Source organism: Oncorhynchus mykiss, chromosome 2 (genome assembly GCF_013265735.2).
Source record: "Oncorhynchus mykiss isolate Arlee chromosome 2, USDA_OmykA_1.1, whole genome shotgun sequence".
In the NCBI taxonomy this organism is placed as follows: domain Eukaryota; kingdom Metazoa; phylum Chordata; class Actinopteri; order Salmoniformes; family Salmonidae; genus Oncorhynchus; species Oncorhynchus mykiss.
In genome coordinates, this window is record NC_048566.1 from 34,575,048 (window position 1) to 34,600,347 (window position 25,300).

Below are 25,300 nucleotides of genomic sequence, written 5' to 3' on the forward strand. Positions count from 1 at the left end.
AGGCTCATAAATTCTCACAAGCATTCATTCAGCTTCAAATATCACACCCTGGATCACGAGAAGGAACTTGTGTGCTCGTGAAAGAGCTCAACCACTTCAAAAGGCTTAAAACAAAGACTGAGAACTCTACAACAGTATTATATTTATTTAAAAACGGCATCATTTGATTTGAATGAATACTCCGAAAAGTTACGATAAAAGCAGAATATCTTCTTCACATGTGTTGCATGAGCATACTGTGTGTGTACGTGTTGCTTTAGATAATAGTTTTTGCATGAAGTGATATTTCCTGCATAGATGCGGAGGAAAGGACAAATACAGCAAGACTAGGATGCGGTAATCATCTCAATGTCAACTCTGTAACCAAGAACAAACGCTTTGAATTATGAATCAGGGACTCTGCTGCAAGCTATGTCAGTGAACATGAATGCTGTTCAGGCTGTGGCATCTTTGATGATAAAATAGAGAGAAAAGAAGCATCGGGTGTACTGCATTGACATTATATCATACTCTCCAAAGAACTGCTGGAAAACTGTCAAATTGTTTAAAAGAGATAAAGGTATTTTTCAAGAGAGTGAACTTGATCCAGCAGCATATTGCCTAATGATCCTGCCATGGGTGGAAGACGAAAGAGAACATCATTCTCTACAAGAAACATCAACTTCCTCAGAAAGAACTGTCCTCTGTTCTCACAAAACCAATGTATTCAACACGTAAAGTCTCTGCTTCATCTCTTGGTTTAAATTCGACACCAGAGGTAAGCTCACTAAATGCAATTTCATAGCCTTTTCCATCCTCATGCCGCTATTACAGGAACACGAGCCCAGTTGGTATCCGCGCTACACCGGAGTGATGAGTGGCGTTGCGCCTAATGAAATCACGAGGCAGGGGGGAAAAAAAGTGTTAACCTGGAGCCACAGAAATAGCACCCGTGTCAAGTGGAGGGGAGCGAACTGTGATCCCAATCTCAAGCATTTCCACCCACAGTGCTAATGCTCCAATCCCCCTCATTTCTCCCCTCCATGTTCCCCTGACAGCTCCTCCCTCTGTTAATTGGCCAGATGGGGAGATTATGGTACCTCTGGGACACGGTTGCTAGGATATTCATGGTGGTCACGGAACAGACACGGATCTCGTCATTTCTCGCTTCTCTTTGGTGTGAAGGTCTCAAATGAGATGCTCTCGAAGGCGTTGGTTTCCAAACATTGCACACCAATTGCTGATTTTCTCCATATGGTTATTTGCCAGTATAGCTGTACTCTATGTCCCATATCAAATCAAATCAAATGTTATTGGTTGCGTACACATATTTTGCAGGTGTTATTGCAGGTGCAGCGAAATGCCTATGTTCCAGTGCAGTAATACCTAACAACGCAAAACAATACACGCTACTACAAAATCTTAAAAGAGAGGAATTAAGAAATATAGAAATATTAGAACGAGACCTGTCAGAGTCCGGAATGGAAATATACACTGAGCTCCAAAAGCATTGGGACAGTGACAGTTGTTTTTTTGTTTTGTCTCTGTACTCCAGCACTTTGGATTTGAAATGATACAATAATTATGAGGTTAAAGTGCAGACTGTCAGCTTTAATTTGAGGGTATTTTCATCCATATCGGGGGAACCGTTTAGAAATTACAGCACTTTTTGTAGATACTGTAGTCCCTTCATCTTAGGGGACCAAAAGTATTGGGACAAATTCCCTTATACTGTATGTGTATTAAAGTAGTGCAAAAGTGAAGTATTTAGTCCCATATTCCAAGCACACAATGATTACATCAAGCTTGTGACTCTACAAACTTGTTGGATGCATTTGCTGTTTGTTTTGGTTGTGTTTCAGATTATGTTGTGCTCAATAGAAATGAATGGTAAATCATGTATTGTGTCATTTTGGAGTGACTTTTATTGTAAATAAGAATAAAATGTTTCTAAATACATCAATGTGGATGCTACCATGATTACGGACAGTTCCGAATGAATCGGGGAAGGATGATGAGTGAGAAAGTTACAGACGCACAAATATCATATCCGCCAAGACATGGTAGCCTCTGACCGTTATAATAACAGGGAGGTTAGCATTTTTGGGGGGGAAAGGACATTTGTGTGTCTGTAACTTTCTCACTGATCATTATTCCCGATTCATTTAATTCATTCAAGCATTATCCGTAATCATGGTAGCATCCACATTGATTTAGAAACATTCTATTCTTATTTACAATAAATGTGACTCCAAAATGACACAATACATTATTTACCATTCAGTTCTACTGGGCACAAAATAATCTGAACTCATGCTCAATCCATGTCTCGATTGTCTCAAGGCTTAAACATCCTTCTTTAACCTGTCTCCTCCCCTTCATCTACACTGATTGAAGTGGATTTAACAAATGACATCATTAAGGGATCATAGCTTTCAGCTGGATCCACCTGGTCAGTCTATGTCATGGAAAGAGCAGGTGCTCTTAATGTTTTGTACACTCAGTGTACATACGAAGTGTTTAAAACAGTATTTAAATATTATTAAAGTGACCAGTGTTCAATGACTATGTACATAAGGCAGCAGCCTCTGAGGCTCAGGATTGAGTATTGAGTGGTAGCTGGTTAGTAACAGTGACTAAAGTTCAGAGCAGGGTAACTGGTCAAAGGCCGGCTAATGATGACTATTTAAAAGTCTGACGGCCCGGAGATAGAAACTGTTTTTCAGTCTCTCGGCACCAGCTTAGATGTACATGTACTGTCTTCGCTTTCTAGATGGCAGCAGCGTGAACAGATTGAATGATATTGTTATCAATAGCTTTCAATGTGTCAGTTTCGAAAGACACAAGCTTGACAAAAGCCACACATATTTTACGTACACTGCATTGGTGGATGTGTGCAATACCATTTGGAGTTCATACACTCCGTTTGCCCCTGCCAGCTGTGCAGCTCTGTACCCTGTGTTTTCAAAGAGCCAATGTAAGGAATCAATATCAATAATTGATGCTGAACTGTACAAATCACGGGCCCTCTGAAAGATTACGTCTTGCACAATCATATAGCTTGAGAGAGAAGGAGGTCCTAAAAGAGATCCCCCCCCAAAGAATTCATTAGTCCCAGGAAAACGTAACAAATTGGGGGGGGTCTGTTTGTACACCGGAACAGTAGCATAAATCAGCATACACCAACACATGAGCCAATCTACTAGAAGGATGTTTAGTGAACCAGAGGAATGATGAAACTGTGTGAGGGCTGTGCCGGCTTGCCAGTAAAACCACATGGCTGAACCTGTAGTGTCCAGCACCTGGACCACAAACGTACACAACGAGAAATACATCTGAATTCATGTTGCTTTGAAAACGATTTGAGAACGTCTTTACAACAAATCTTTTGCTTTTGATTGAGATCCAGACTAGATCTCAAAGAAACATATGTTGGGTTGTATTTATAGACCATGAGCATCTTCCATATTCCATGCATTCCTGAATGTTATCCGAGCACTGAATCCTCTATGAAGCAACGGAAAGCTACATGAGAGAGAAACTCATTAGCCACAAATAAACCACCCACAGTTCCTCACATCAGTTCCAGCTCCACACATTAGAACACACCACCTTCAACGAGTCACAGTGTAACAAGATGCTCCATTCTCGGCTCTCTCTTTGGTGATGTCTTTGCAGGATTGCAGGTAGAGACTGCAGCTTTTGCTGGTGTTTCGTTGTGGAGCGGGAGGCCTGAAGTGAGGCACACGCACACACCTCGCAGGTGGCACACACTCTTCGCTGTGATCACACCAGGGGTCGGGTGCAATAAAAGCTGCCACCCTCAATCTGCAGGCAAGGAGAGCAAACCTCTCTGTTTCTGCTCTTTGATTCCACCGCTGTGCTGAGCGAGGTAAACATGAGAGGAGAGGGGAGAGAGGGGAGGGGGGGGGGGGGGGCTTCTGTCTTAGAACAAGCATGCACTCTGAACATACACACATATACCCGCAACTTCCTTTCCCCTGACACACACACTCACACTCATTTACTGTAAACACACTAATCATTAATACCACAAAACATACTAACACTGTAGTACTCTCATACACACGCATGCGCACACACACACACACGCACTCACGCACGCACGCACGCACGCACTCACGCACGCACGCACACACACACACACACACACACACACACACACACACACACACACACACACACACACACACACAACCATTTAGACATGTGCTCAGACGATGGGTTTATTTATGTGTGCCCTCCATAGTTGCTTCTTTTATTCATTGATCAACGGAGTCTGCTTTGAATCTGCAGCTTGATACGCCATCATCATTCTACTTAGATACAAATCCCTCTTCCTCCATCCACTCACAGTGTTTCTCAGCTCAGTGACAACCCACAAACTGCGTATTTAGATTCCATACGAGTTAAGACAACACAATCATACTAAACACACATCAACTAATAGCTTTCCTGTATCTGGGATAGAACACGAACCCCAAGGGCAATGCAAACGCAGCCAGAAACGCCGGGACTCATCTCGTCAAACATAGGCACCTTTCCCTGTCACAACATCTGGAACTTTCCACAGTTGAAGGTTTAATCATGTTGCGGTGGCAGGGCATCAGGATGGGTGGAGAGAGAGTGGCAAATCCATTAAATATGGATTACAGTGGTAATCAACAGAGAATGGGACAGGAGGGCAGAGAGGGTGGAGAACTGCCAGGTAGGCAGGCTGCTGGCACACACAGTGGGGAGCAGCAACAGCATGGACATGGGGGTACTGTACCCAGACAGACTGACAGACATACAGACACAGATCCCCCTCAACATGCTGCCTCATGGTTCCATCTGTTAGTGTTAGGGGGCATGGGTGTAGAAGAGGGGGAGAGTAAATATGACGACAGAAGCATTTCTGTTTCCAGTAAGTGTGTGTCTGTTTGGGGAGATTGTGTGTGTGTGTGTGTTTGTGTGTGTGTGTGCTTCTGAGTGACACTGAAGACATTCAGTGTGACAACTCTGAGTGTGATTTGGGAATATTGTAGGGTAATGTTGTTGCAAGCCAGATGTTGAAGGCCACATGGGATTTATTTCCTCCCAAAACATGTTGTATTTTATTATGTTTTCTGAGCAAAAAAAATGTACAAATGTTATTTTTTGGTTTTATTGTTGAACATAAAAATACTGTAAAAACACCAGCAAAACAGCTTCAAGTATTTACATTTTCTAAATCTGTTCCCAAAATATTTCACGCATAATAATGAGACATATGTGATCGTATACAACTGAAAGCAAGGTTTGAAATTATTATGTTTTAGTCAAATATTATATCTGTCTGGGCTTGCAGTCTACAAATGATTTGGAATTATGTTCCGGGCCCCTGACCATCCACTCAATATTTTTTTTATCTACAGTATTTGATGATCCCTGCCCTACTTCGTGGTTTATTTATTTGGATGGTATTCCTGCATTTGACTGTATTACTATACGAGTATACGAATGAAGGATATAAGATCGTTTTGGGGCTTGGAAATGTAACCACTACAAGACAATCCAATAGATCAGATTGAAATTTGAGCGACTGAGGGGATAAAACTAAAGTGAAAGGCATTTTCTGATGGGCCGAAGTCGAGCTCTGTAAAAAAAGGGTCTGAGGGAGTCATCTGGTAAAGACGGTCTCTTACTTTGTAGCTGTGATCCTTAGCTTCGCCTTTCCAGGGTCAGATGACTTCAATCCAAAGAGAAGTGTTCAAAGAGACCCCAGTAGGTGGACAGATCAAAGAATCGCAATACCAGCCAAGGTCCGTGTTCTTTAATACTGCATTTCCTGTGAATCAAACACTACTCTGCCATACCCCCCACGTCTCAAAGAAAGATGGGAGAAGTTTGGGGAAATGGAAGGATGAGGGGAGAATGATTCTCCCGTGGCAAGTCTTTGATATAGGATTTGAGGAACATAAAATAATGCAATTTTCAAGAAACGACAAGAGCGATAGGGAGCTGGATGTTGGAGTTGCTACAAGTGTATTTTGCTATAATGTGGAAAAGTAGTTTGAGTTTAGAGACTTGTATTATATACACTTTCAAATACAATCCTCTCTTAGGAAGTAGGAACATAAGATGGACTGGTAAAGTAAGTCACCTGGTTTTCACAACAAGGCCGAAACACATTGGGATATAAGCTACATTTGAGAATACATTTGTTTTGATGGATGGAAATAAATGCCGTCTGAAATTGAACAGTGCACATCCCTTTTGACGCCACAGTCGTGTAGCAATACCCAGCCACTGAGGTAATAAAGAGGGATTCTCTGACTTAATCAATCTTAGGGTTTGGCAGCAGCCTGGACTTAGGAAGTCATATTATTCCCCTCGCCACATTATTCCATCCGGGAAGGTCTGCATCTGTTTTCACAAGGGTCTTCTGTAGCTACTTCTCCGCTCTTCTTTCTCCCTCGTTCTCTTACTATCTTCTCTCTCCTCTCTATCTGAATGTCTGTCACTCGTGTTTCTCTTTCTCTCTGCACTCTCTCCATCTTTCTCCCTGACTCTCTCTTTCTCTCTCCTTCTATCCTTCTCTCTCCCGCTGTCTGCTGCTTTCGCTCTCTTTCTCTTTCTCACTCTAAAAACAAAGGTACCCCAGACGAGATAGATCGTACGTGAGGGGAATGCGAAATCCACTCAGACAACTGAGTATTATAATGTCATGCACCCTTAAAGGTTAATACAGGCTGTTCCCATGCAATAGACTTAAGCCTTTGATGATAACCAATTCATTTCATAGAGATAGTGGCACAGTTGAAGGGAATTGATGCCACTGGGGATAGCCTCTCTCTCTTCCCTCTCCACTACTGATTCTCTTTTTCCTCCTCTCTCTTTCAAATGAAATGAAATCAAATTATATTTGTCACATGCACCGAATACAACAGGTGTAGTAGACCTTACAGTGAAATGCTTACTTACAAGCCCTTAACCAACAATGCCATTTTAAGAAAATGCCTTTTTTTTAATCGCTTTTTTTTAAGAAAACAAAAAAGAAAAAAATACTAAAATAAATCATACTAAAAAAATCCTATCTCTCTCCTGGTTTCCTCTAGCAACAGCTTTGTCCATCTTTCTACACTGTAAAAAATGGGACGACGCTGAAGTGCTTTGACTGATTGGAATGATTTGAAAATGACGCTTTAGTTCGTTCAACCTATTCTATTAAATTTGCCTGAAATCAAATAACTAATTCGACAGATTAATGTGATTTTTTAAATTGAATAAAGGTTCTAACAGCGGTGGGATAATGTAGTGGCGGCAGCCTATCAGAAGAGTTTGAGGCGTGGCATATTGGGGGTGTGACTTTCAGATTGATCTTTTTGCCCAACGTGAGAGTACATGTAATTCCAGTTCATCTAGTATATTGTATTCCTCACTCAAACATTTAATCTACCTTGTCAGCACCAGTAATGATAATTGCGTAAGTGCGAAGGGTCCCCACAACACTCAAGGCCATGGCCTGACAGCGCTGCGGCGCCTAGGGGAGGGATCTCTTCTGGGCCCCAAAGGACAGGACGGTAATTGACTCAGAGGAGCAGGAGGAGGCGAATTTGATAAGGGACTCACCCCGTTCCTGTACAAAGGACCAAAGACAGCCTTTTAACAATGTGACTTTTTAACATGTTTTACCTTTGTTAAATCATTTGTACACATTTGACATGGTTTTTACAGGATTTGAGGTGTGTGGGGGGTGTGGGCTTTACAAGATAAAGTACTTTTATTCATGGTTGTTCCTATTGTTTTTAACAACATGTTCTTTTTAACTAATTTAAATGTAATATTCAAATACTGTTTTTATGCTTTTGTGACGTTTTTACGTGTATAAAATGATGTACAAACAAATGAGCTGTTTTTAAAGGACAATGAAACCTTTCCAACGGGGAAAAAAGTGCATGTGATACTAAAGATAAGGTGGGAAATGTTTGGTTGTGATCTTGTTGTAGCTAAATGTGACAGTCTTGTGTAGAGAATTAGGAAATATTATTTATATTTATTGAACAAACTTAATTTCTTGTTTTATAGGGAATTTACTTAACTGCTTGTAACCCAATTGAGGACATTTGGATAGCTTATTCTAAACTAAAAAGTGAACATGGAACAAGATGAAAAAATGGGTTATATTTAATTTAGTTATTTATTAGGTTTAAACAAAGGGGAAAAGTAAGTGTTGAAAGAAATAGGTTGCAACTTGAGATATACTTTGGTAATAATAAAATAAAACAGTTGGCATTGAATCACATAAAGTATTCGGTTTCAACAAATGTAGTATTTTCAATTGAGAAAACCTAACTTATTTACTTGTAACCAGGAAGTCTTTTTTTTTTAGGTTGATCCATTTTTTTTTTACAGTTTCTCTGCATACTGTATCTCTCCTTTTTCCTCCACCTCTCTCTTGTTCCCTTCCCTCCATCTCTCTCCACTCCCACCCTGTCTCTCCACCCCTCTCTTCTCTCTCCCCCACATGGTATCTCCTCTCCAGTCTGTGATCATGTAAATGCCAGATGCAGTGGGGTCCTTCGGCCAAAGTGCTTCACACTAGGGTTCGGGCAGTCAACCAGAGAAGCCCTGACCATGGAAGAGAGGGCTTCAATGATATTAATCCTCTGAAAATTGCCATTGGCCAGGGTAAGATTCTATCCAAACCAGACTTTCTTTAATGGAGTGCAATAGCGGTATAGTGCTGATCCAGTGCCTTCTTACACTGATTTAGATGTGTTATCAGTGGAAAACATCTATTTTTAATGGCGGCGGCGGTGTGGGACAGATGAAAGGATGTGTCCACATGCAACAACCACACACATACACCCCCCCCCACCTCAGCCCCTTCAGATTTGCAATAGTCTCACCCGAGGGTTCACCAGTGGGGTACAACAGCAGCAGGACTGACCTAGATTTGGCACACATATATAATGCAATGTGGTCGCACGTACACACACACACAAATGCATGCACACACTCATGCACTCACGCAGGCACACACGCACACGCTCGAGCACACACACAAACCTGTCTGTGTTCTGTTAAACTGAGGAAGGGCAGAGAAGAAACAGCCCTTCCCTTTTAAGTCTTTTTTGTTTGTTGCTGTGTTGATTGTTTTGCACTGTTATTGTCACTACCGCTTATTTTAAATAATATTGCTCATGATACTTTGTTTTCTACTGCGGTAAAGCTATTACTTTCTGCTAAATAACAGATTTGAAAAAAGTTAAACTACAAGAGCTTGGGACTATCAGCATTTAATGAATCAAAATTGATTTATTGATATAGCCTTGTCCTGTTCAATGTTCTCTACCTACAGTGCCTTGCGAAAGAATTCGGCCCCCTTGAACTTTGCGACCTTTTGACACATTTCAGGCTCTTCAAACATAAAGATATAAAACTGTATTTTTTTGTGAAGAATCAACAACAAGTGGGACACAATCATGAAGTGGAACGACATTTATTGGATATTTCAAACTTTTTTAACAAATCAAAAACTGAAAAATTGACCGTGCAAAATTATTCAGCCCCCTTAAGTTAATACTTTGTAGCGCCACCTTTTGCTGCGATTACAGCTGTAAGTCGCTTGGGGTATGTCTCTATCAGTTTTGCACATCGAGAGACTGACATTTTTTCCCATTCCTCCTTGCAAAACAACTCGAGCTCAGTGAGGTTGGATGGAGAGCATTTGTGAACAGCAGTTTTCAGTTCTTTCCACAGATTCTCGATTGGATTCAGGTCTGGACTTTGACTTGGCCATTCTAACACCTGGATATGTTTATTATTGAACCATTCCATTGTAGATTTTGCTTTATGTTTGTCATTTGTCACTTTATCATTGTCTTGTTGGAAGACAAATCTCCGTCCCAGTCTCAGGTCTTTTGCAGACTCCATCAGGTTTTCTGCCAGAATGGTCCTGTATTTGGCTCCATCCATCTTCCCATCAATTTTAACCATCTTCCCTGTCCCCGCTGAAGAAAAGCAGGCCCAAACCATGATGCTGCCACCACCATGTTTGACAGTGGGGATGGTGTGTTCAGCTGTGTTGCTTTTACGCCAAACATAACGTTTTGCATTGTTGCCAAAAAGTTCAATTTTGGTTTCATCTGACCAGAGCACCTTCTTCCACATGTTTGGTGTGTCTCCCAGGTGGCTTGTGGCAAACTTTAAACAACACTTTTTATGGATATCTTTAAGAAATGGCTTTCTTCTTGCCACTCTTCCATAAAGGCCAGATTTGTGCAATATACGACTGATTGTTGTCCTATGGACAGAGTCTCCCACCTCAGCTGTAGATCTCTGCAGTTCATCCAGAGTGATCATGGGCCTCTTGGCTGCATCTCTGATCAGTCTTCTCCTTGTATGAGCTGAAAGTTTAGAGGGACGGCCAGGTCTTGGTAGATTTGCAGTGGTCTGATACTCCTTCCATTTCAATATTATCGCTTGCACAGTGCTCCTTGGGATGTTTAAAGCTTGGGAAATCTTTTTGTATCCAAATCCGGGTTTAAACTTCTTCACAACAGTATCTCGGACCTGCCTGGTGTGTTCCTTGTTCTTCATGATGCTCTCTGCGCTTTTAACGGACCTCTGAGACTATCACAGTGCAGGTGCATTTATACGGAGACTTGATTACACACAGGTGGATTGTATTTATCATCATTAGTCATTTAGGTCAACATTGGATCATTCAGAGATCCTCACTGAACTTCTGGAGAGAGTTTGCTGCACTGAAAGTAAAGGGGCTGAATAATTTTGCACGGCCAATTTTTCAGTTTTTGATTTGTTAAAAAAGTTTGAAATATCCAATAAATGTCGTTCCACTTCATGATTGTGTCCCACTTGTTGTTGATTCTTCACAAAAAAATACAGTTTTATATCTTTATGTTTGAAGAGCCTGAAATGTGTCAAAAGGTCGCAAAGTTCAAGGGGGCCGAATACTTTCGCAAGGCACTGTATATAGTATTATAAGTACTCGAATTCATGTTGCTAAGTAGAAAATAATACAATATAAAAATTGCTGACACCATTCAAGTCAATGAGGCTTCGGGAACGTTAAAGCCAATTATCTCAGAATCATCTTTTTACAGATGGAATTTATATAGTCAAGCTCTCGACTCTCTGTCTTGTCATGAAGCAGTCTAAACGTTGGGTCTGCACTACCACTCTACAACAGGGAGCCAGAATTTAACAGGTACAGGTGCGAGGGATTTACGTCATCACATAAAGCAGTCACCATATCACTGTTGCCATGGCTACAGCTTTCCAGCAGCTCCAGAAGGGGTGGAGGAATGACTGACAGCTGTGACAGCTGTGTAATCCCACCGGAACCTCTCTGGAAAAACACAATCTTCATTAAAGCCCAGCCGCTCAGCCTTGCCGCCCGCCACAGATCCACCAACCAGAGAGATGAATACAGGGAGAGATGGGAATGGAGTGGGAGGACTGAGTGTGGATTCGTAGAGCCAGCACTTGATTAGGATTATTATGACATATAGAAATGGAGGGAGGTTTCGGGTACAGAGGGCTCGGGCTGTCTTATTTCCGAGCCCAGATGAAGGCACAGGCGGAGGCATGGTGAAAGACGCAAGATTTGTAGTTCAAATAAATGACTAAAGGTCCAGTATTGTTTGATATCTCTAATAACCAACCAGCTGAGAGTTCAGAGGTGATGAATGGAATGGAATTGCAATGGTGATGCTCACTGGAGACATATGACAGGTACAGATGGTTTAATAGCCAGGACATTAGTGGATTTAAAAAAAAAAAGGCCTCACCCTTGTAATCAGTCGTGTTTGGGTCCATGTCTCCGTGACAAATGTCATCACAGAGGTCAGCACCAACTCATGTCATCCCTCATTATCTTGGTCTCTATGACATGCACGTACATCATCGTACTGTGTTCATCTTGGGTATTAGTCGTAGTTGCTGTTATTTCGAAATTGGTTATTGTCCAAGTTATTATTGACAATAATAGCCACTTGTATCAATGTAGAATGGACAAAACAATCAAATCAGATATCCAAAATAACAAGTTATCATTTACCATAGACAAGTGAGACAAACTGCTTATATGACAGAAGAGGGTATAGTGAGAAAACCCTGTGGCACATTCAAGAGGATTTCCTTAAAGATTCTAGAGAGGTCAAATGTGCCATGATGAATTACTGTGCCCTGTGACGCCTGGCTGCAGGTTTGCTTCATGACCTCTCATAGAGGCCTGTGTAGCGACAACACGAAGTATACCTTCTAATAAAGGTTTTTCATTGTGCCAATAGCAAATTGTTGTGGTTTCACTGGTTTGTGTGCATAATGAGTGTAAAATACAGTTGAAGTCGGAAGTTTACATACACCTTAGCCAAATATATTAAACACAGTTTTTCCACAATTCCTGACATTTAATCCTAGTAAAGATTATCTGTCTTAGGTCAGTTAGAATCACCACTTTATTTTAAGAATGTGAAATGTCAGAATAATAGTAGAGAGAATGATTTATTTCAGCTTTTATTTCTTTCATCACATTCCCAGTGGGTCAGAAGTTTACATACACTCAATTAGTATTTGGTAGCATTGCCTTTAAATTAACGTGGGTCAAACACTTCAGGTAGCCTTCCACAAGCTTCCGACAATACGTTGGGTGAATTTTGGCCCATTCCTCCTGACAGAGCTGGTGTAACTGAGTCAGGTTGTGATGGCCACTCCAATACCTTGACTTTGTTGTCCTTAAGCCATTTTGCCACAACTTTGGTAGTATGCTTGGGGTCATTGTCCATTTGGAAGATCCATTTGCGACCAAGCTTTAACTTCCTGACTGATGTCTGGAGATGTTGCTTAAATATATCTGCATAATTTTCCTTCCTCATGATGCCATCTAGTTTGTGACGTGCACCTGTCCCTCCTGCAGCAAAGCCCCCCCACAACATGATGCTGCCACCCCTGTGCTTCACGGTTGGGATGGTGTTCTTCGGCTTGCAAGCCTCCCCCTTTTTCCTCCAAACATAACGATGGACATTATGGCCAAACAGTTATTTTTTGTTTCTTCAGACCAGAGGACATTTCTCCAAAAATTACGATCTTTGTCCCCATGTGCAGTTGCAAACCGTAGTCTGGCTTTTTTATGGCGGACTTGGAGCAGTGGCTTCTTCCTTGCTGAGCGGCCTTTTAGGTTATGTTGATATAGGACTCGTTTTACTGTGGATATAGATACTTTGGTACCTGTTTCCTCCAGCATCTTCACAAGGTCCTTTGCTGTTGTTCTGGGATTGATTTGCACTTTTTCGCATCAAAGTACGTTTATCTCTAGGAGACAGAACTCGTCTCCTTTCTGAGCGGTATGACAGCTGCGTGGTCCCATGTTGTTTATACTTGCATACTATTGTTTTGCAGACAGACTTGGTACCTTCAGGCATTTGGAAATAGATTTTCCCATGATGTCAAGCAAAGAGGCCCTGAGTTTGAAGGTAGGTCTTGAAATACATCCACAAGTACACCTCTAATTGACTCAAATTATGTCAATTAGCCTATCAGAAGCTTCTAAAGCCATGACATCATTTTCTGGAATTTTCCAAGCTGTTTAAAGGCTCAGTCAACTTAGGGTATGTAAACGTCTGACCAACTGGAATTGTGATACAGTGAATTATAAGTGAAATAATCTGTCTGTAAACAATTGTTGGAAAAATGACTTGTGTCCTGCACAACGTAGATGTCCTAACTGACTTGCCAAAACTATAGTTTGTTAACAAGAAATGTGTGAAGTGGCTGAAAATGTAAAAAGAAAATAGTTTTAATGACTCCAACCTAAGTGTATGTAAACTTCAACTCTATGTGATTTCTGAGTCTAACAGGTTCCGATTCTCCAAACCGCCAAAAGATGACAAAGTTAAATTTGCAGATGGTCTGATAGCACAGTGAATGTTTTGATAGGACTGAGAGAAGCAAACAATTACTTTGCTGCTTAGGCTGTGTAATCACAATGTTATGTTATATTTCTCTAATATGAAAAATAAGAGCAAAGAAATACACCAAGATAATTGAAAATGATTATCTGATACATCATTTCAGTTCATATTAATCCCAAAGATAGTTCCCTTTCAACACTGGAATAATTGTTTTAAATGTTGGTTGAGCCCTAAGCCTCTTTTCATAACACTCTCTTATCATTCATACAGCTTTAAATGTACAACTTTTGAAGAAATCCATAAAAATCTAGTTACACCAAGTTACTGTAACAAGGTTCTGGAAATATCCGTGAAAAACAGAGAGAGAAAATAAAGGGAGAGAACAGAAAATAGCAGATCCCTCACCCTGAATCCATCACGTGTTTGTAGTGAGCTATACGTGGAGGTGTGATCTACAGACATACTCTTCCTGCATTCCTGAAACCCATGCATGAGCTATTAGCAAGGGGTTAGAGGCACAAAAGCCAGTGAACTTATCTCTCTATAGGTGTGAATGCAGAGTTGCTAGTGTACGTGTGTGCATGCGTGTGTACATGCACGTATGGTAGAGCATGTGTGTGAGCAAATGCCAGAGACCTGGTGTGAAGTGCCATGCGTGAGTCCTGGCCACATGCCCAACACCCACGTTAGCCAGGAAAGAGGGAGTGTGGAAACAGAGAGAATGGATGGATTAATAGAGGAAAAGGAGAGGAGGAGGAGGAGGAGGAGGAGGAGGAGGAGGAGGAGGTAGAAAGGCAAGGCTGCCAGCTCCCGAACACATTGACAGTTGAATGGATGGACGGATGGATGGATAGATGGATGGAGGGATTACGGAAGAGAAAAACCTCAAGAAAGAACAACAAATCAGCCATGCAGAATAGACACTGTAGATTTATAAATGAATGGATACCAGAGAATTAGAGTGAACGAGTGGAGAAGCCAGAGGAGGGATCTAGCTAGCAAGGGAGCCTGAGCAGCCCTGTGTGTTGACCAGGCCCGGTGTGCCCTGCCCTGCCCTGCCCTGCCCCGCCATGGCTCTGCTCTGCTCTGCCTGGGGCCATCTGCTGTCTTCGCTCTAATCCAAGGGATTGTCACAAGTGATTAGCCCGTGCATGTGTGAAATTGACATTAAAGATGGTAGTACCGTGGGGAAGGACCCTACAAGCCTCACATCTCAGACACCAACAGCTCTTCCTGTACAAACACCATCTTAAAAGAGCTAGATGGCCAGGGATTCCTGTCCCAGTATCACCAAGACAAGGTTAAAGAGTGGCTAAACAGAAGCCCAACTGGGTTATACTGTATATTGCAGAGCGTTTTTTAAGCATAAGGGATCTGCTAGCTATGGTCCGGTTAGAGCTACAGTAGCACTTGAGAACTGACAATTGTTGTCAGCTAACCACTTGACGGACCGTTCAGCATCCTACCTCAACACTTAAAACCAATATGCAAAGCAACACTTCAGTACTAGATACTGTGCAATTATTGTGTAATACATGTGTAATGCATGCATGTGGTTCTCACTGGTAACCATATTATCATCATATTCCAGGCGGCAGCTGAGATAGTCCTTCATTCTCATGCAATGTCTGACCCAGGAGGCTTGTGGTGTATGATTCCCCTACCATAGATTAAATCAATCTGTATTTACACATGATTACATGGAGAAGTATATTCATTCACCCTGGGATCATTGCGATAATGAAAGCAAATAGTATCTTGTGCAATATAGTTGGCCTTCATTACTTTGTATATTCATTGCATGCTACAGCCTAGCAAATAATAGATTTTCAATTACATTTCCATCACGCCATTGGTAACATGATACAAATAAGGCAAGTAAAACCAAAACCAACAGAAACGTATAAAAACGTAATCAAATACGGTACATTGCTGGGCCTATGATGAGGTATGATGCAGCCAATGTGGTAAATGAACCCACCACAGAACTAAAACTACATTTCCCACAACATTCCAATACAATGAACACACAAGTCGTGCTCATCCTGAGGTAATACAACTGAGCAGAGCTGAGGGATGGGTGGATTGAGTGATGGATGGATGGCTGGCTGGATGGATGGATGGATGGATGGATGGATGGATGGATGGATGGATGGATGAGTGGATGTATGGATGGATGGATGGATGGATGGATGGATGGATGGATGGATGAGTGGATGGATGAGTGGATGGATGGATGAGTGGATGGATGAGTGGATGGATGAGTGGATGGATGGATGGATGGATGGATGGATGGATGAGTGGATGGCTGAGTGGATGGATGGATGAGTGGATGGCTGAGTGGATGCATGGATGGATGGATGGATGGATGGATGGATGGATGGATGGATGGATGGATGGATGAGTGGATGGATGAGTGGATGGATGAGTGGATGGATGGATGGATGGTGGATGGATGGATGGATGGATGGATGGATGGATGGATGAGTGGATGGATCAGTGGATGGATGGATATTTCTCCACTTCTCCACCGTATGCCTTTATTACCATCAGCAGAGCAGAGCTGTGTGGACTAGAAACTCGTCTCACTAAAGTAAATGTCACTGCTCGCTCTCAGAGAGCCTATTCTCCTCTCAACCCACTGAAGCTGCCTTATTGCTTCCCACAGGAGATGACAGTCTGTGTTGAATGCCACTCCCAGAGTGTTTCTGCTTTGACCCAGTATGGCTGAAGTAGTTGTCAGTCAAGGCACTGGGAGGACACGACCCTATGTCCCCGTACAATGTGTCCCCCTCGTCGCCTGTCTCCCCTCCTCGTCTTTGAAGGGGCACTTGAGAAGATTAATAGGAAAGTGTAGGTTGGTCTATTCAATCATACACTCATCCCTTTAAATCGATAGAGCTTAAACAGCAGTGAAGGGATAGACTTTCATCAGAATTCTATAATATCCCACAATTTATCCTCTAAAATTACCATTAATCTGCTTACTCTCACCATACAAACACTACTATATACAAAGTAATAAATACCAGTAAATACACATTAAATACATGTATGACCTAGCAACCATCTAAATATCATATGTTGTGAGCCGTTGGAATATTGCAGAATATGGTGTAAATGTGCAAATCCTCTTAAATCACTATAAATACAGTTTTGGGGATAAAGTGTAATCTGTAATCCCGGTCTGCATCGTTATATCAGTAATGATCAGGTTTTTAGAGTAAACTCTAGATTAAAGGTAGACTCAGCGATATGACGTAGATGCAGAAAGTACATAACATGGCGGGTCTATTTCCGCAACAACTAAGAGCGTTGAAGCGCGAGGCTCAACTTCTCCGTTGTTTTGGGTCCGTGGCCACTACGCTGTGAAGCAAACCCGCGAAGCGAACCCGCGAAGCGAACCCGCGAAGCGAACGCTTGCACATGTGCAGATACTGTGTGTGACCGTGTGAGAGCGAAGTCTTGCACCTCGCTCATCACAATCTCCGTAGAGCTGCTCGTGGCAACGTAATTTCGCTGAGTCTACCTTTAAACAAACTCTTGTGCTCCCTGGCCTGCACACTGCTGCATCTACGTGGAACCGGACAACTTTAGGATACGGCTTCATTTGCTCATGCAACATATAGGTGAAGATTTACCTCCCAGTGTGGGTCAAAAGAAGAGATTTTCATCACAGTGCAAAGTATACTCCCGGGTCTCTATGAATCTCTTATCATCAAACAAGTTTCTATGTGATGAAATAACTGTAGAGTTCAAAGGTGCTGTTACGAATGTTACAACTGGGGCAAAACAGCTTGGATCTTGAAATCAACCCCAAACCACTCGTCTTGAAACGAAACTTTGAAATGTTTCACCCTCTTTTTCAAAGGCAGAAATCTGCTGACGCTGTGTGTAAGTTGTATTGCTGTTGTTGCCGCTCTCCAGAAATATAAATACACCGTGGGCTGCAGTGCTGCTGAGTGCTCAGTTTCCAATCTGGATGTGAGACCGGTCACACCCTATTGCTTCAGTTATCGCCCATTAGATGCAAACTGAAAAATGGAATATACAAGATAAACACTTGCATGCCACAATCTCCAACTCCCAAGGAAATCACCTTCATTTATTCATGGCCTAAATATGCAGCCTGTTGCTATGGGTCTTAAAGAGTGGCCAGCCAATTCTATCGCAGAAGCTGGTATGCCCCCAGGTACTATCGTAATGAGAGTCAACATGGGTCATATTAAAATGCAGTCACTAAAATGAAGCTGGGCTCCATAGGGATACATTCAATTGGGATGTTGCCAGAGATATCCCCCATGGCCACATCTCCAGACAGTATCTCTTACTGAGGCAGCTAGACGTGGGCTTGTTTCCTGCCAGAAGGCACTTGTCGATCTCTAACACTGTACATTCAGATGAAAGCACAAGGCTATTAAAAACCAGGCCTTCATGTTTTTTCAGTACTGCTGTTTTTTTTCCTGGCAGTTCATTGATTGACTGATTGATTTCTTAATTGATTTGGCCAGATAGTCCACTCTCCTGGATTCCGAGGTCTGAGTCAGATCCTGAATAGAGAGGAAGGAAGAACACCAGTCGCTCTATGGATCTTGGCCCGGGTTTGAATTACCCTGGTCTTGTGGAAGTCTGGGAGAGTGGGACATGCTGCGCTTGTTTGACCATGATAATAACCTTAGGTTATGGTATTGAGCTTCTGACCTTTTCCCGCATATGCTTTCCAGGCAGGCTGTTCACTCTAATACGTACTACACTACATGACCAAAAGTATGTGGACTGCTCGTCGAACACCTCATTCCAAAATCATGGCCATTAATATGCAGTTGGTCCCCCCATTGCTACTATAACAGCTTCCACTTTTCTGGGGAGGCTTCCCACTACATATTGGAACATTGGTGCGGGGAAAAGCTTCCAGTCAACCACAAGAGCGTTAGTGAGGTCGGGCATGGATGTTGGGCGATTAGGCCTGGCTCGCAGTCAGTGTTCCAATTCGTCCCAAAGGTGTTCAATGGGGTTGTGGTCAGAGCTTTGTACAGGCCAGTCAAGTTCTTCCACACCAATCTCAACAAAACATTTCTGTATGGACCTCGCTTTGTGCATGGGGGCCTTCGCCAAACAAGCCGTCCCCAAACTGTTGCCACAAAGTTGGATGCACAGAATAGTCTAGAGTGTCATTGTGTGCTTTAGCGTTAAGATTTCCCTTCACTGGAACTAAGGGGCCGAACCATGAAGAACAGCCACAGACCATTATTCATCCTCCACCAAACTTTACAGATGACACTATGCATTCAAGCAGGTAAAGTTCTCCTTGCACCTGCTAAACCCAGATTTGTCCGTTGGACTGCCAGAAGATGAAGCGTGATTCATCACTCCTGAGAACACGTTACCACTGCTCTGGAGTCCAATGGCGGCAACCTTTACACCACTCCAACCGACGCTTGGCATTGTGCATGTTGATCTTAGGTATGTGTGCGGCTGCTTGTCAATGGAAACCGATTTTATGAAGCTCCCGGCGAACAGTTATTGTGCTGATGTTGCTTCCAGAGACAGTTTGAATCTTGGTAGTGAGTGTTGCAACCGAGGACAGACAATTTCTACACGCTATGCGCTTCAGCTCTCGGCGGTTCAGTTCTGTGAGCTTGTGTGGCCTACCACTTCGCTGAGCCGTTGTTGCTCCTAGACATTTTCACTTCACAATAACAGCACTTACAGTTGAACGGGGAAGGAATTTGACGAACTGTCTCATTGGAAAGGTGGCATCCTATGACGGTGCCACGTTGAAAGTCACTGAGCTCTTCAGTAAGGCCATTCTATTGTCAATGTTTGTCTATGGAGATTGCATGGCTGTGTGCTCTATTGTATACATCTGTCAGCAACAGGTCTGGCTGAAATAGCCAAATCCACTGATTTGAAAGGGTGTCCACATACTTTTGTATATATAGTGTATGTTGTCATAGCAGGTGGTTGGGACTGGGAGAGCCGCTAACAGCTAGGTCGGGTGACATCCCTCACTGCTGGAGGCATCGTTAGGTGGAAATGTATTCAGTAACAATGGCCTGTCAGTGCTCTTCACACTGGCCCATATCATTGAGCGATGACATCAGTCCAGCATCATGGTTACACATACAGTAGCTACAGTATGTCCACAACACTAGAAATTGAGTAGTGGGCTACTTGGTTCATTTGTCTTTTGAGTTGCAAGGTCAACAAACATTCACAGATAGACATGCACATCTACATTTCCTTCCTAGAAACCCCCATAGTGACACAAGTGGTTGCGAGGAAGGCCAACGGTGTCGTCTGTAAGCCTATAGGCAGGACTCCATTTTGCAACCTTTGACTTGGATGTGTGAGTTAAAAATTGGTCGCACTGGTGTGAGATGCAGATTCTAGCATCTAGCTGGTCACCGCAATCAAAACATCCTATTTGTTAGGTGGCTAAAACCAGGAATTTGTTAAACTGTAAAGTGCATTATCCTCACGATTGCTGTCATAAACGTGTCTGCCCTGCAGCTGTGCCTGCCTGTTTCGCTGGCGCCGGTTGCTGTAATGAGCGAGCCTCTCACACTCTCTCTCCCCCATCGTGTGCCCCTCGTGATTGTATGACATTTCAAAATGCAATTGCGGTGAAAAAAACAACAACTTTGCAAGCAATTTGTTTTCCATATTAAAGAGAGGGTCTCAGCGTTTTCCTTCTCAACGATCATTACTGAGCTCAAAGCAGACTGTTTTACAGTCAAGATATCTGATATGGGTTTGACCTGGTCAGTCTATGTCATGGAAAGAGCAGGCGTTCCTAAGGTTTTGTACACTCGGTGTAGCTAATGTGTTTTGAGTTTCCACTTCTTCAGGTGGTGAATTATGTAATATTAGTGCACATACAGACAAAGGCAAATTAATCTCTATTGAACAAACCCAATTTTGACAGTAAAATATAACAAAAATAGCCTGATTGTCAACCCAAAATTTGTGGCAATCACTGCATATCCAAATACATTGAACTACTGCTTGGACATGTTAATGGACAGCTAATACCGCCTCGGCTGTACTGGTCTGTACTGGAGCCCTGACAGGTGTTGGCTGAAAGCAGTTAAAATCAATTAGCAGAATTAGCGATAACCATGACGTGGCTAATAGGTCTAAGGGAGGAAAACATGGTGTAAACCATGAGTTGGCCAGAGAGAGGGAGCCAGTCTGGTAAAAAGGGATTGGGATGATCAGAAGTCAGGGACAATGCCTACGTAATCTGAATAATCTGTTTCCCAATGGCAGATTAGGACCTGGAGAAGGGGAACGTTGGAGATGCATCAGGCTCTCGTGCTGGGTTGTGCTGTAACACAGAGAATGGTTCTGAACCACACTGATGAACATCTCTACTGTTTTTTAAAAATACTTATTTAACTAGGCAAGTTAGTTAAGAACAAATTCTTATTTTACAGTGATGGCCTACCCCAGCCAAACCCTCCCCTAACCCGGACGACACTGGGCTAATTCTGAGCTGCTTAATGGGACTCCCAATCTCAGCCAGCTGTGATACAGCCTGGGATTGAACCAGGGTCTGTAGTGATGCCTCTAGCACTGAGATGCAGTGCCTTAGACAACCAGGGTCTGTAGTGATGCCTCTAGCACTGAGATGCAGTGCCTTAGAGCCACTCAGGAGCCCTTTGTAATGTATTCATGCTTCCCTACAACACAGCAGGACATTTGCCAACTGCATTACTACATCATTGATTGGTGGTATTCAAATAATATTGGTGAATATTTGATATGATGTCACAAATGAAGATATCTCTTCACATTGGAAGAGTCACACCAAACACGGTTGGTTTGATGGTGTCATACCAGTACAAGCCAGGACAGTTGGAGTATCCTCATTTAAATCCCATGGTGTCAGAGTGAGAGTTCAAGCAGTGGGGTAGCGTAGTACAAAAGCCTCATTTGCTGTGGAGGTGTGTACTCCAGGTTGATCTCTGGCCTTGAATGTGACCCACAGTCACACTGTACACACACTGATAATTGCCTTGGCCTCTGATGGGCATACATGCTGGTGCAATCTTGACAGCTCCACCCTACAGACTACAGCAGTACTGCCACTTCACTAACGGAAACTAATGAAGCGCACACAGCACCAAACTGCGAAAGGAATTCCACCCACTGTGTGTGTTTCTGTGACCGTGTGTGTGTGTGTGTGTGTGTGTGTGTGTGTGTGTGTGTGTGTGTGTGTGTGTGTGTGTGTGTGTGTGTGTGTGTGTGTGTGTGTGTGTGTGTGTGTGTGTGTGTGTGTGTGTGTGTGTGTGTGTGTGTGTGTGTGTGTGTGTGTAAGTGAGCGATAGAGAGGATAGCAGTAACTGTGTGATAGAGAGCCATAAACCCTCCAAGGATCTCTTCAAGGCTTGTAACACCACTATACTTTACCATATCATCCCTCTACTCTTTCACAATCTCCTCATTTTCATCCACATCAATATAATCATCGTCATCATCATCGCCTTCATCAACCTTATTCTCAACAGGTTTTTCCTCCTCCTTCACCTCATCATCATTGCCTTCATCAACCTTATTCTCAAACGGTTGCTCCTCTTCCTTCACCTCATCATCACTGTCATCATCAACCTTATTCTCAACAGGTTGCTCCTCCTCCTTCACCTCATCATCATTGCCTTCATCAACCTTATTCTCAAACGGTTGCTCCTCTTCCTTCACCTCATCATCACTGTCATCATCAACCTTATTCTCAACAGGTTGCTCCTCTTCCTTCACCTCATCATCACTGTCATCATCAACCTTATTCTCAACAGGTTGCTCCTCCTCTTTCACCTCATCATCACTGTCATCATCAACCTTATCTTCTTCAATAACATCATTATCAAGCCTGTTGGCAGCCAGTGCTGTTTTCACTTTTGTCATTTAAATAGAACCTTCCAGAGTTCTCTGCACCTCTAAACATAGATCATATTTTCATAGAAGCCAATAAAAGCAACGTGAGCCAATTCCCTATAGTTTGAAGACAGGGCTGTCTTTCAGTAACTCATCATTATGCAAACATCACAGCAGCATTTGCCACCAGAATATTCCCTCCACTGACTGCACTCACTGAAATGTGCACAAACATAATCGTATTTTATGAAAAGAGCTGAAATGCAAAGGCATCACATTTGAGTCATTTAGCAGACACTCTTATTCAGAACGACTAACAGTAGTGAGTGCGCACCTTTTTTATACTGGTCCCCAAGTGAGAATTGAACCCACAACCCTAGCCTTGCAAGCACCGTGCTCCAACAACTGAGCCACAAGGGTGATAAAAAGTGCTTGAAATCCCAGAAATAAATTGCTCTACTGTAGGTTATCTCCAAGCTCTATAGCATCGCCAAACCAAAGAAGGAAAATACAAATAAAAAAATTGTAAAACAAATACAAACTTCTATCCTAAAATCAATAGTCTTCCTTTAGTTAGGAAGATCAGAAAACCTCCTAACAGAGGGTTACATATCACAGCACAGACCTAAAGCCATGTGGCTACAGGCAGTATGAGGAATGTGTGTGTTTGTGTGTGTGTGTGTGTGTTTGCTTTCTTGTGCTTGTGCAGGTGTGTGTGTGTGTGTAGCGTGGGAGAGAGCGGTGCAGTAGCGTGGGAGAGTGGTGTAATCGTAATGATCTACACTGGGAAAGATCTAGCCCCTGACGCTTCATTTCTTAGGGCAGGGCTGCTCCCTGGAACATCTTTCTTGAGTAAATCCCTACTCCTTTAATCTCCTTACTCAGCTACATCCTCTTTAAAGATGCAGGAGCGCGAGAGACAACGACATCCCATCGATTCAGGACTGGCACTGGGCTGAGCTGTCCAGTGGGTTGGGAAGGGGGAGGGTTATTTTCCCCTCATCTAGTCCCTTGAGGGGGAGGGAGGTGGTGGGGAAGGTGAGAAAGCAAAGGGTTAACTAACACCTCGAAGGCCAAGGAGATTTGCCCATATATATTTAAAGGCACACGTAAGTGCGCCAAGTCTCCCTGGGCATGATTATTCCTGGCTCAGATCTTCTAATTATGTTAGAGGAGCCGTACATTACTAATGCATTGCACTTGTTCATACCAGAGGTTATCAGAAAACACTCTGCAACCACCCATCCCATTTCATCTCCATGTTTGCGATCAACTCCCCATTTTCTTTTGTCTACTATTGTGCTCCAACACATATACAATCATCAAGCTATCGTGCAACCAAACACCTCAACCAATTCAGTCAAGATGGATCATGCCAGCTTTTGGTGCCAAATTCAATGTATTTACCAATAGACTTCTCGTGGATTTCTCTTATCGTTCTCTGCCTCGTTCTCCCATGTTAGCGTGCTATTCAAGACTTCTAGACTTCAGTTACAATGTGCAAACTATCAGCTTGTGAGACCAGTGCAAGGGACAGGGAAAATGAGGTAATGAGATGACGGGGGTTTTGAGGACCTTGAGACCTGCTCTAATTTTCAAAAGGTTCACAGAGAGGAAATGAGAGCAGAGAATATCGTGCCCAAGCTGAGTGTCTTGTCCACAAGCTTTTTCAATACTGAATACATAGTCACTATTGACTATTGAAAACATGCTCCTTGAAACACAATATTTTGCTTCGACTTCAATATCGCAGATTCTTTATTCTGATCGCCATTAAAGTCAAACAGTACAAAACAACAACCAATCTCTCCCTAAGTCTCTCATAGTACAATAGGAGTCCAGTACCTGTTTCCCAGAAGTACACAGACTTGGTGTCCTCTACCATCTGTGTGTTAGCCCTCCAGGTACCACAGAGCAGTAGTACTGTCACCCAGAGGAAGGTGCTTCCCCCTGTCCTTATGCTGGGGGTGCCTCCTGCACCCCTCCACCTCCACCCTAGCCCCATGGTCCTCTCCAGGGTCAACGTAAGTACACACTGTCAAAAGGTCACCGCAGGGGAAGATAGCCCAAGACTTACACAGGTCCGCAGGCAACAAAAAAAAGAATAGTGTGTGATTTGTCCCACTAGAGTAAGGGACTGGTGCTTCCTCTCCTGAAGGGCAGATTGAGAGAGTCCTCTCCTTGTCCTCTATCTCCCTCCTCTTCTCTTCTCTACTCCACTCGTCACGGGGTATTCCCAGAGGAAGGTTGTCAGTGAGAAGGGTAGAGGTCCAGGTGAACGATAGAGTCTTGCTCCTCCATGCTCTCTGGTGCTGCTGCTGTTCACTGCCGTTCCTGCCTCTGTCCTCTGGCTGTGGAGCTGTGACAGTGGCTGTGCGTCTGCAGTGGTACCTCCTCTCCTCTCCCCCCTCCTTTCCTCTCTCTCTCGCTCGCTCTCTTTCGCTCACTCACTCTCTCTCTCTCTCTCTCTCTGTCTCTCCATGCTCCAGCTCCGTCTCTTTTTTACACACACAGTCCCTCTC

General features: G+C 43.0%; 1 protein-coding gene across 2 annotated transcripts in view; it reads right to left on the reverse strand.

Moving 5' to 3' along the window:
- LOC110534798 (thrombospondin type-1 domain-containing protein 7A) overlaps positions 1 to 25,300 on the reverse strand; it is a 106,870-nt gene that overhangs the window by 81,526 nt on the left and 44 nt on the right. For both annotated transcript variants that reach the window (XM_036946705.1, XM_036946699.1), the window contains exon 1: positions 24,624 to 25,300. This exon is cut by the window's right edge and continues 44 nt beyond it. In XM_036946705.1, coding sequence (XP_036802600.1) covers positions 24,624 to 24,783 — 160 coding nt within the window. In that variant the 5' untranslated portion in view covers positions 24,784 to 25,300. The remainder of the gene's footprint in view (positions 1 to 24,623) is intronic.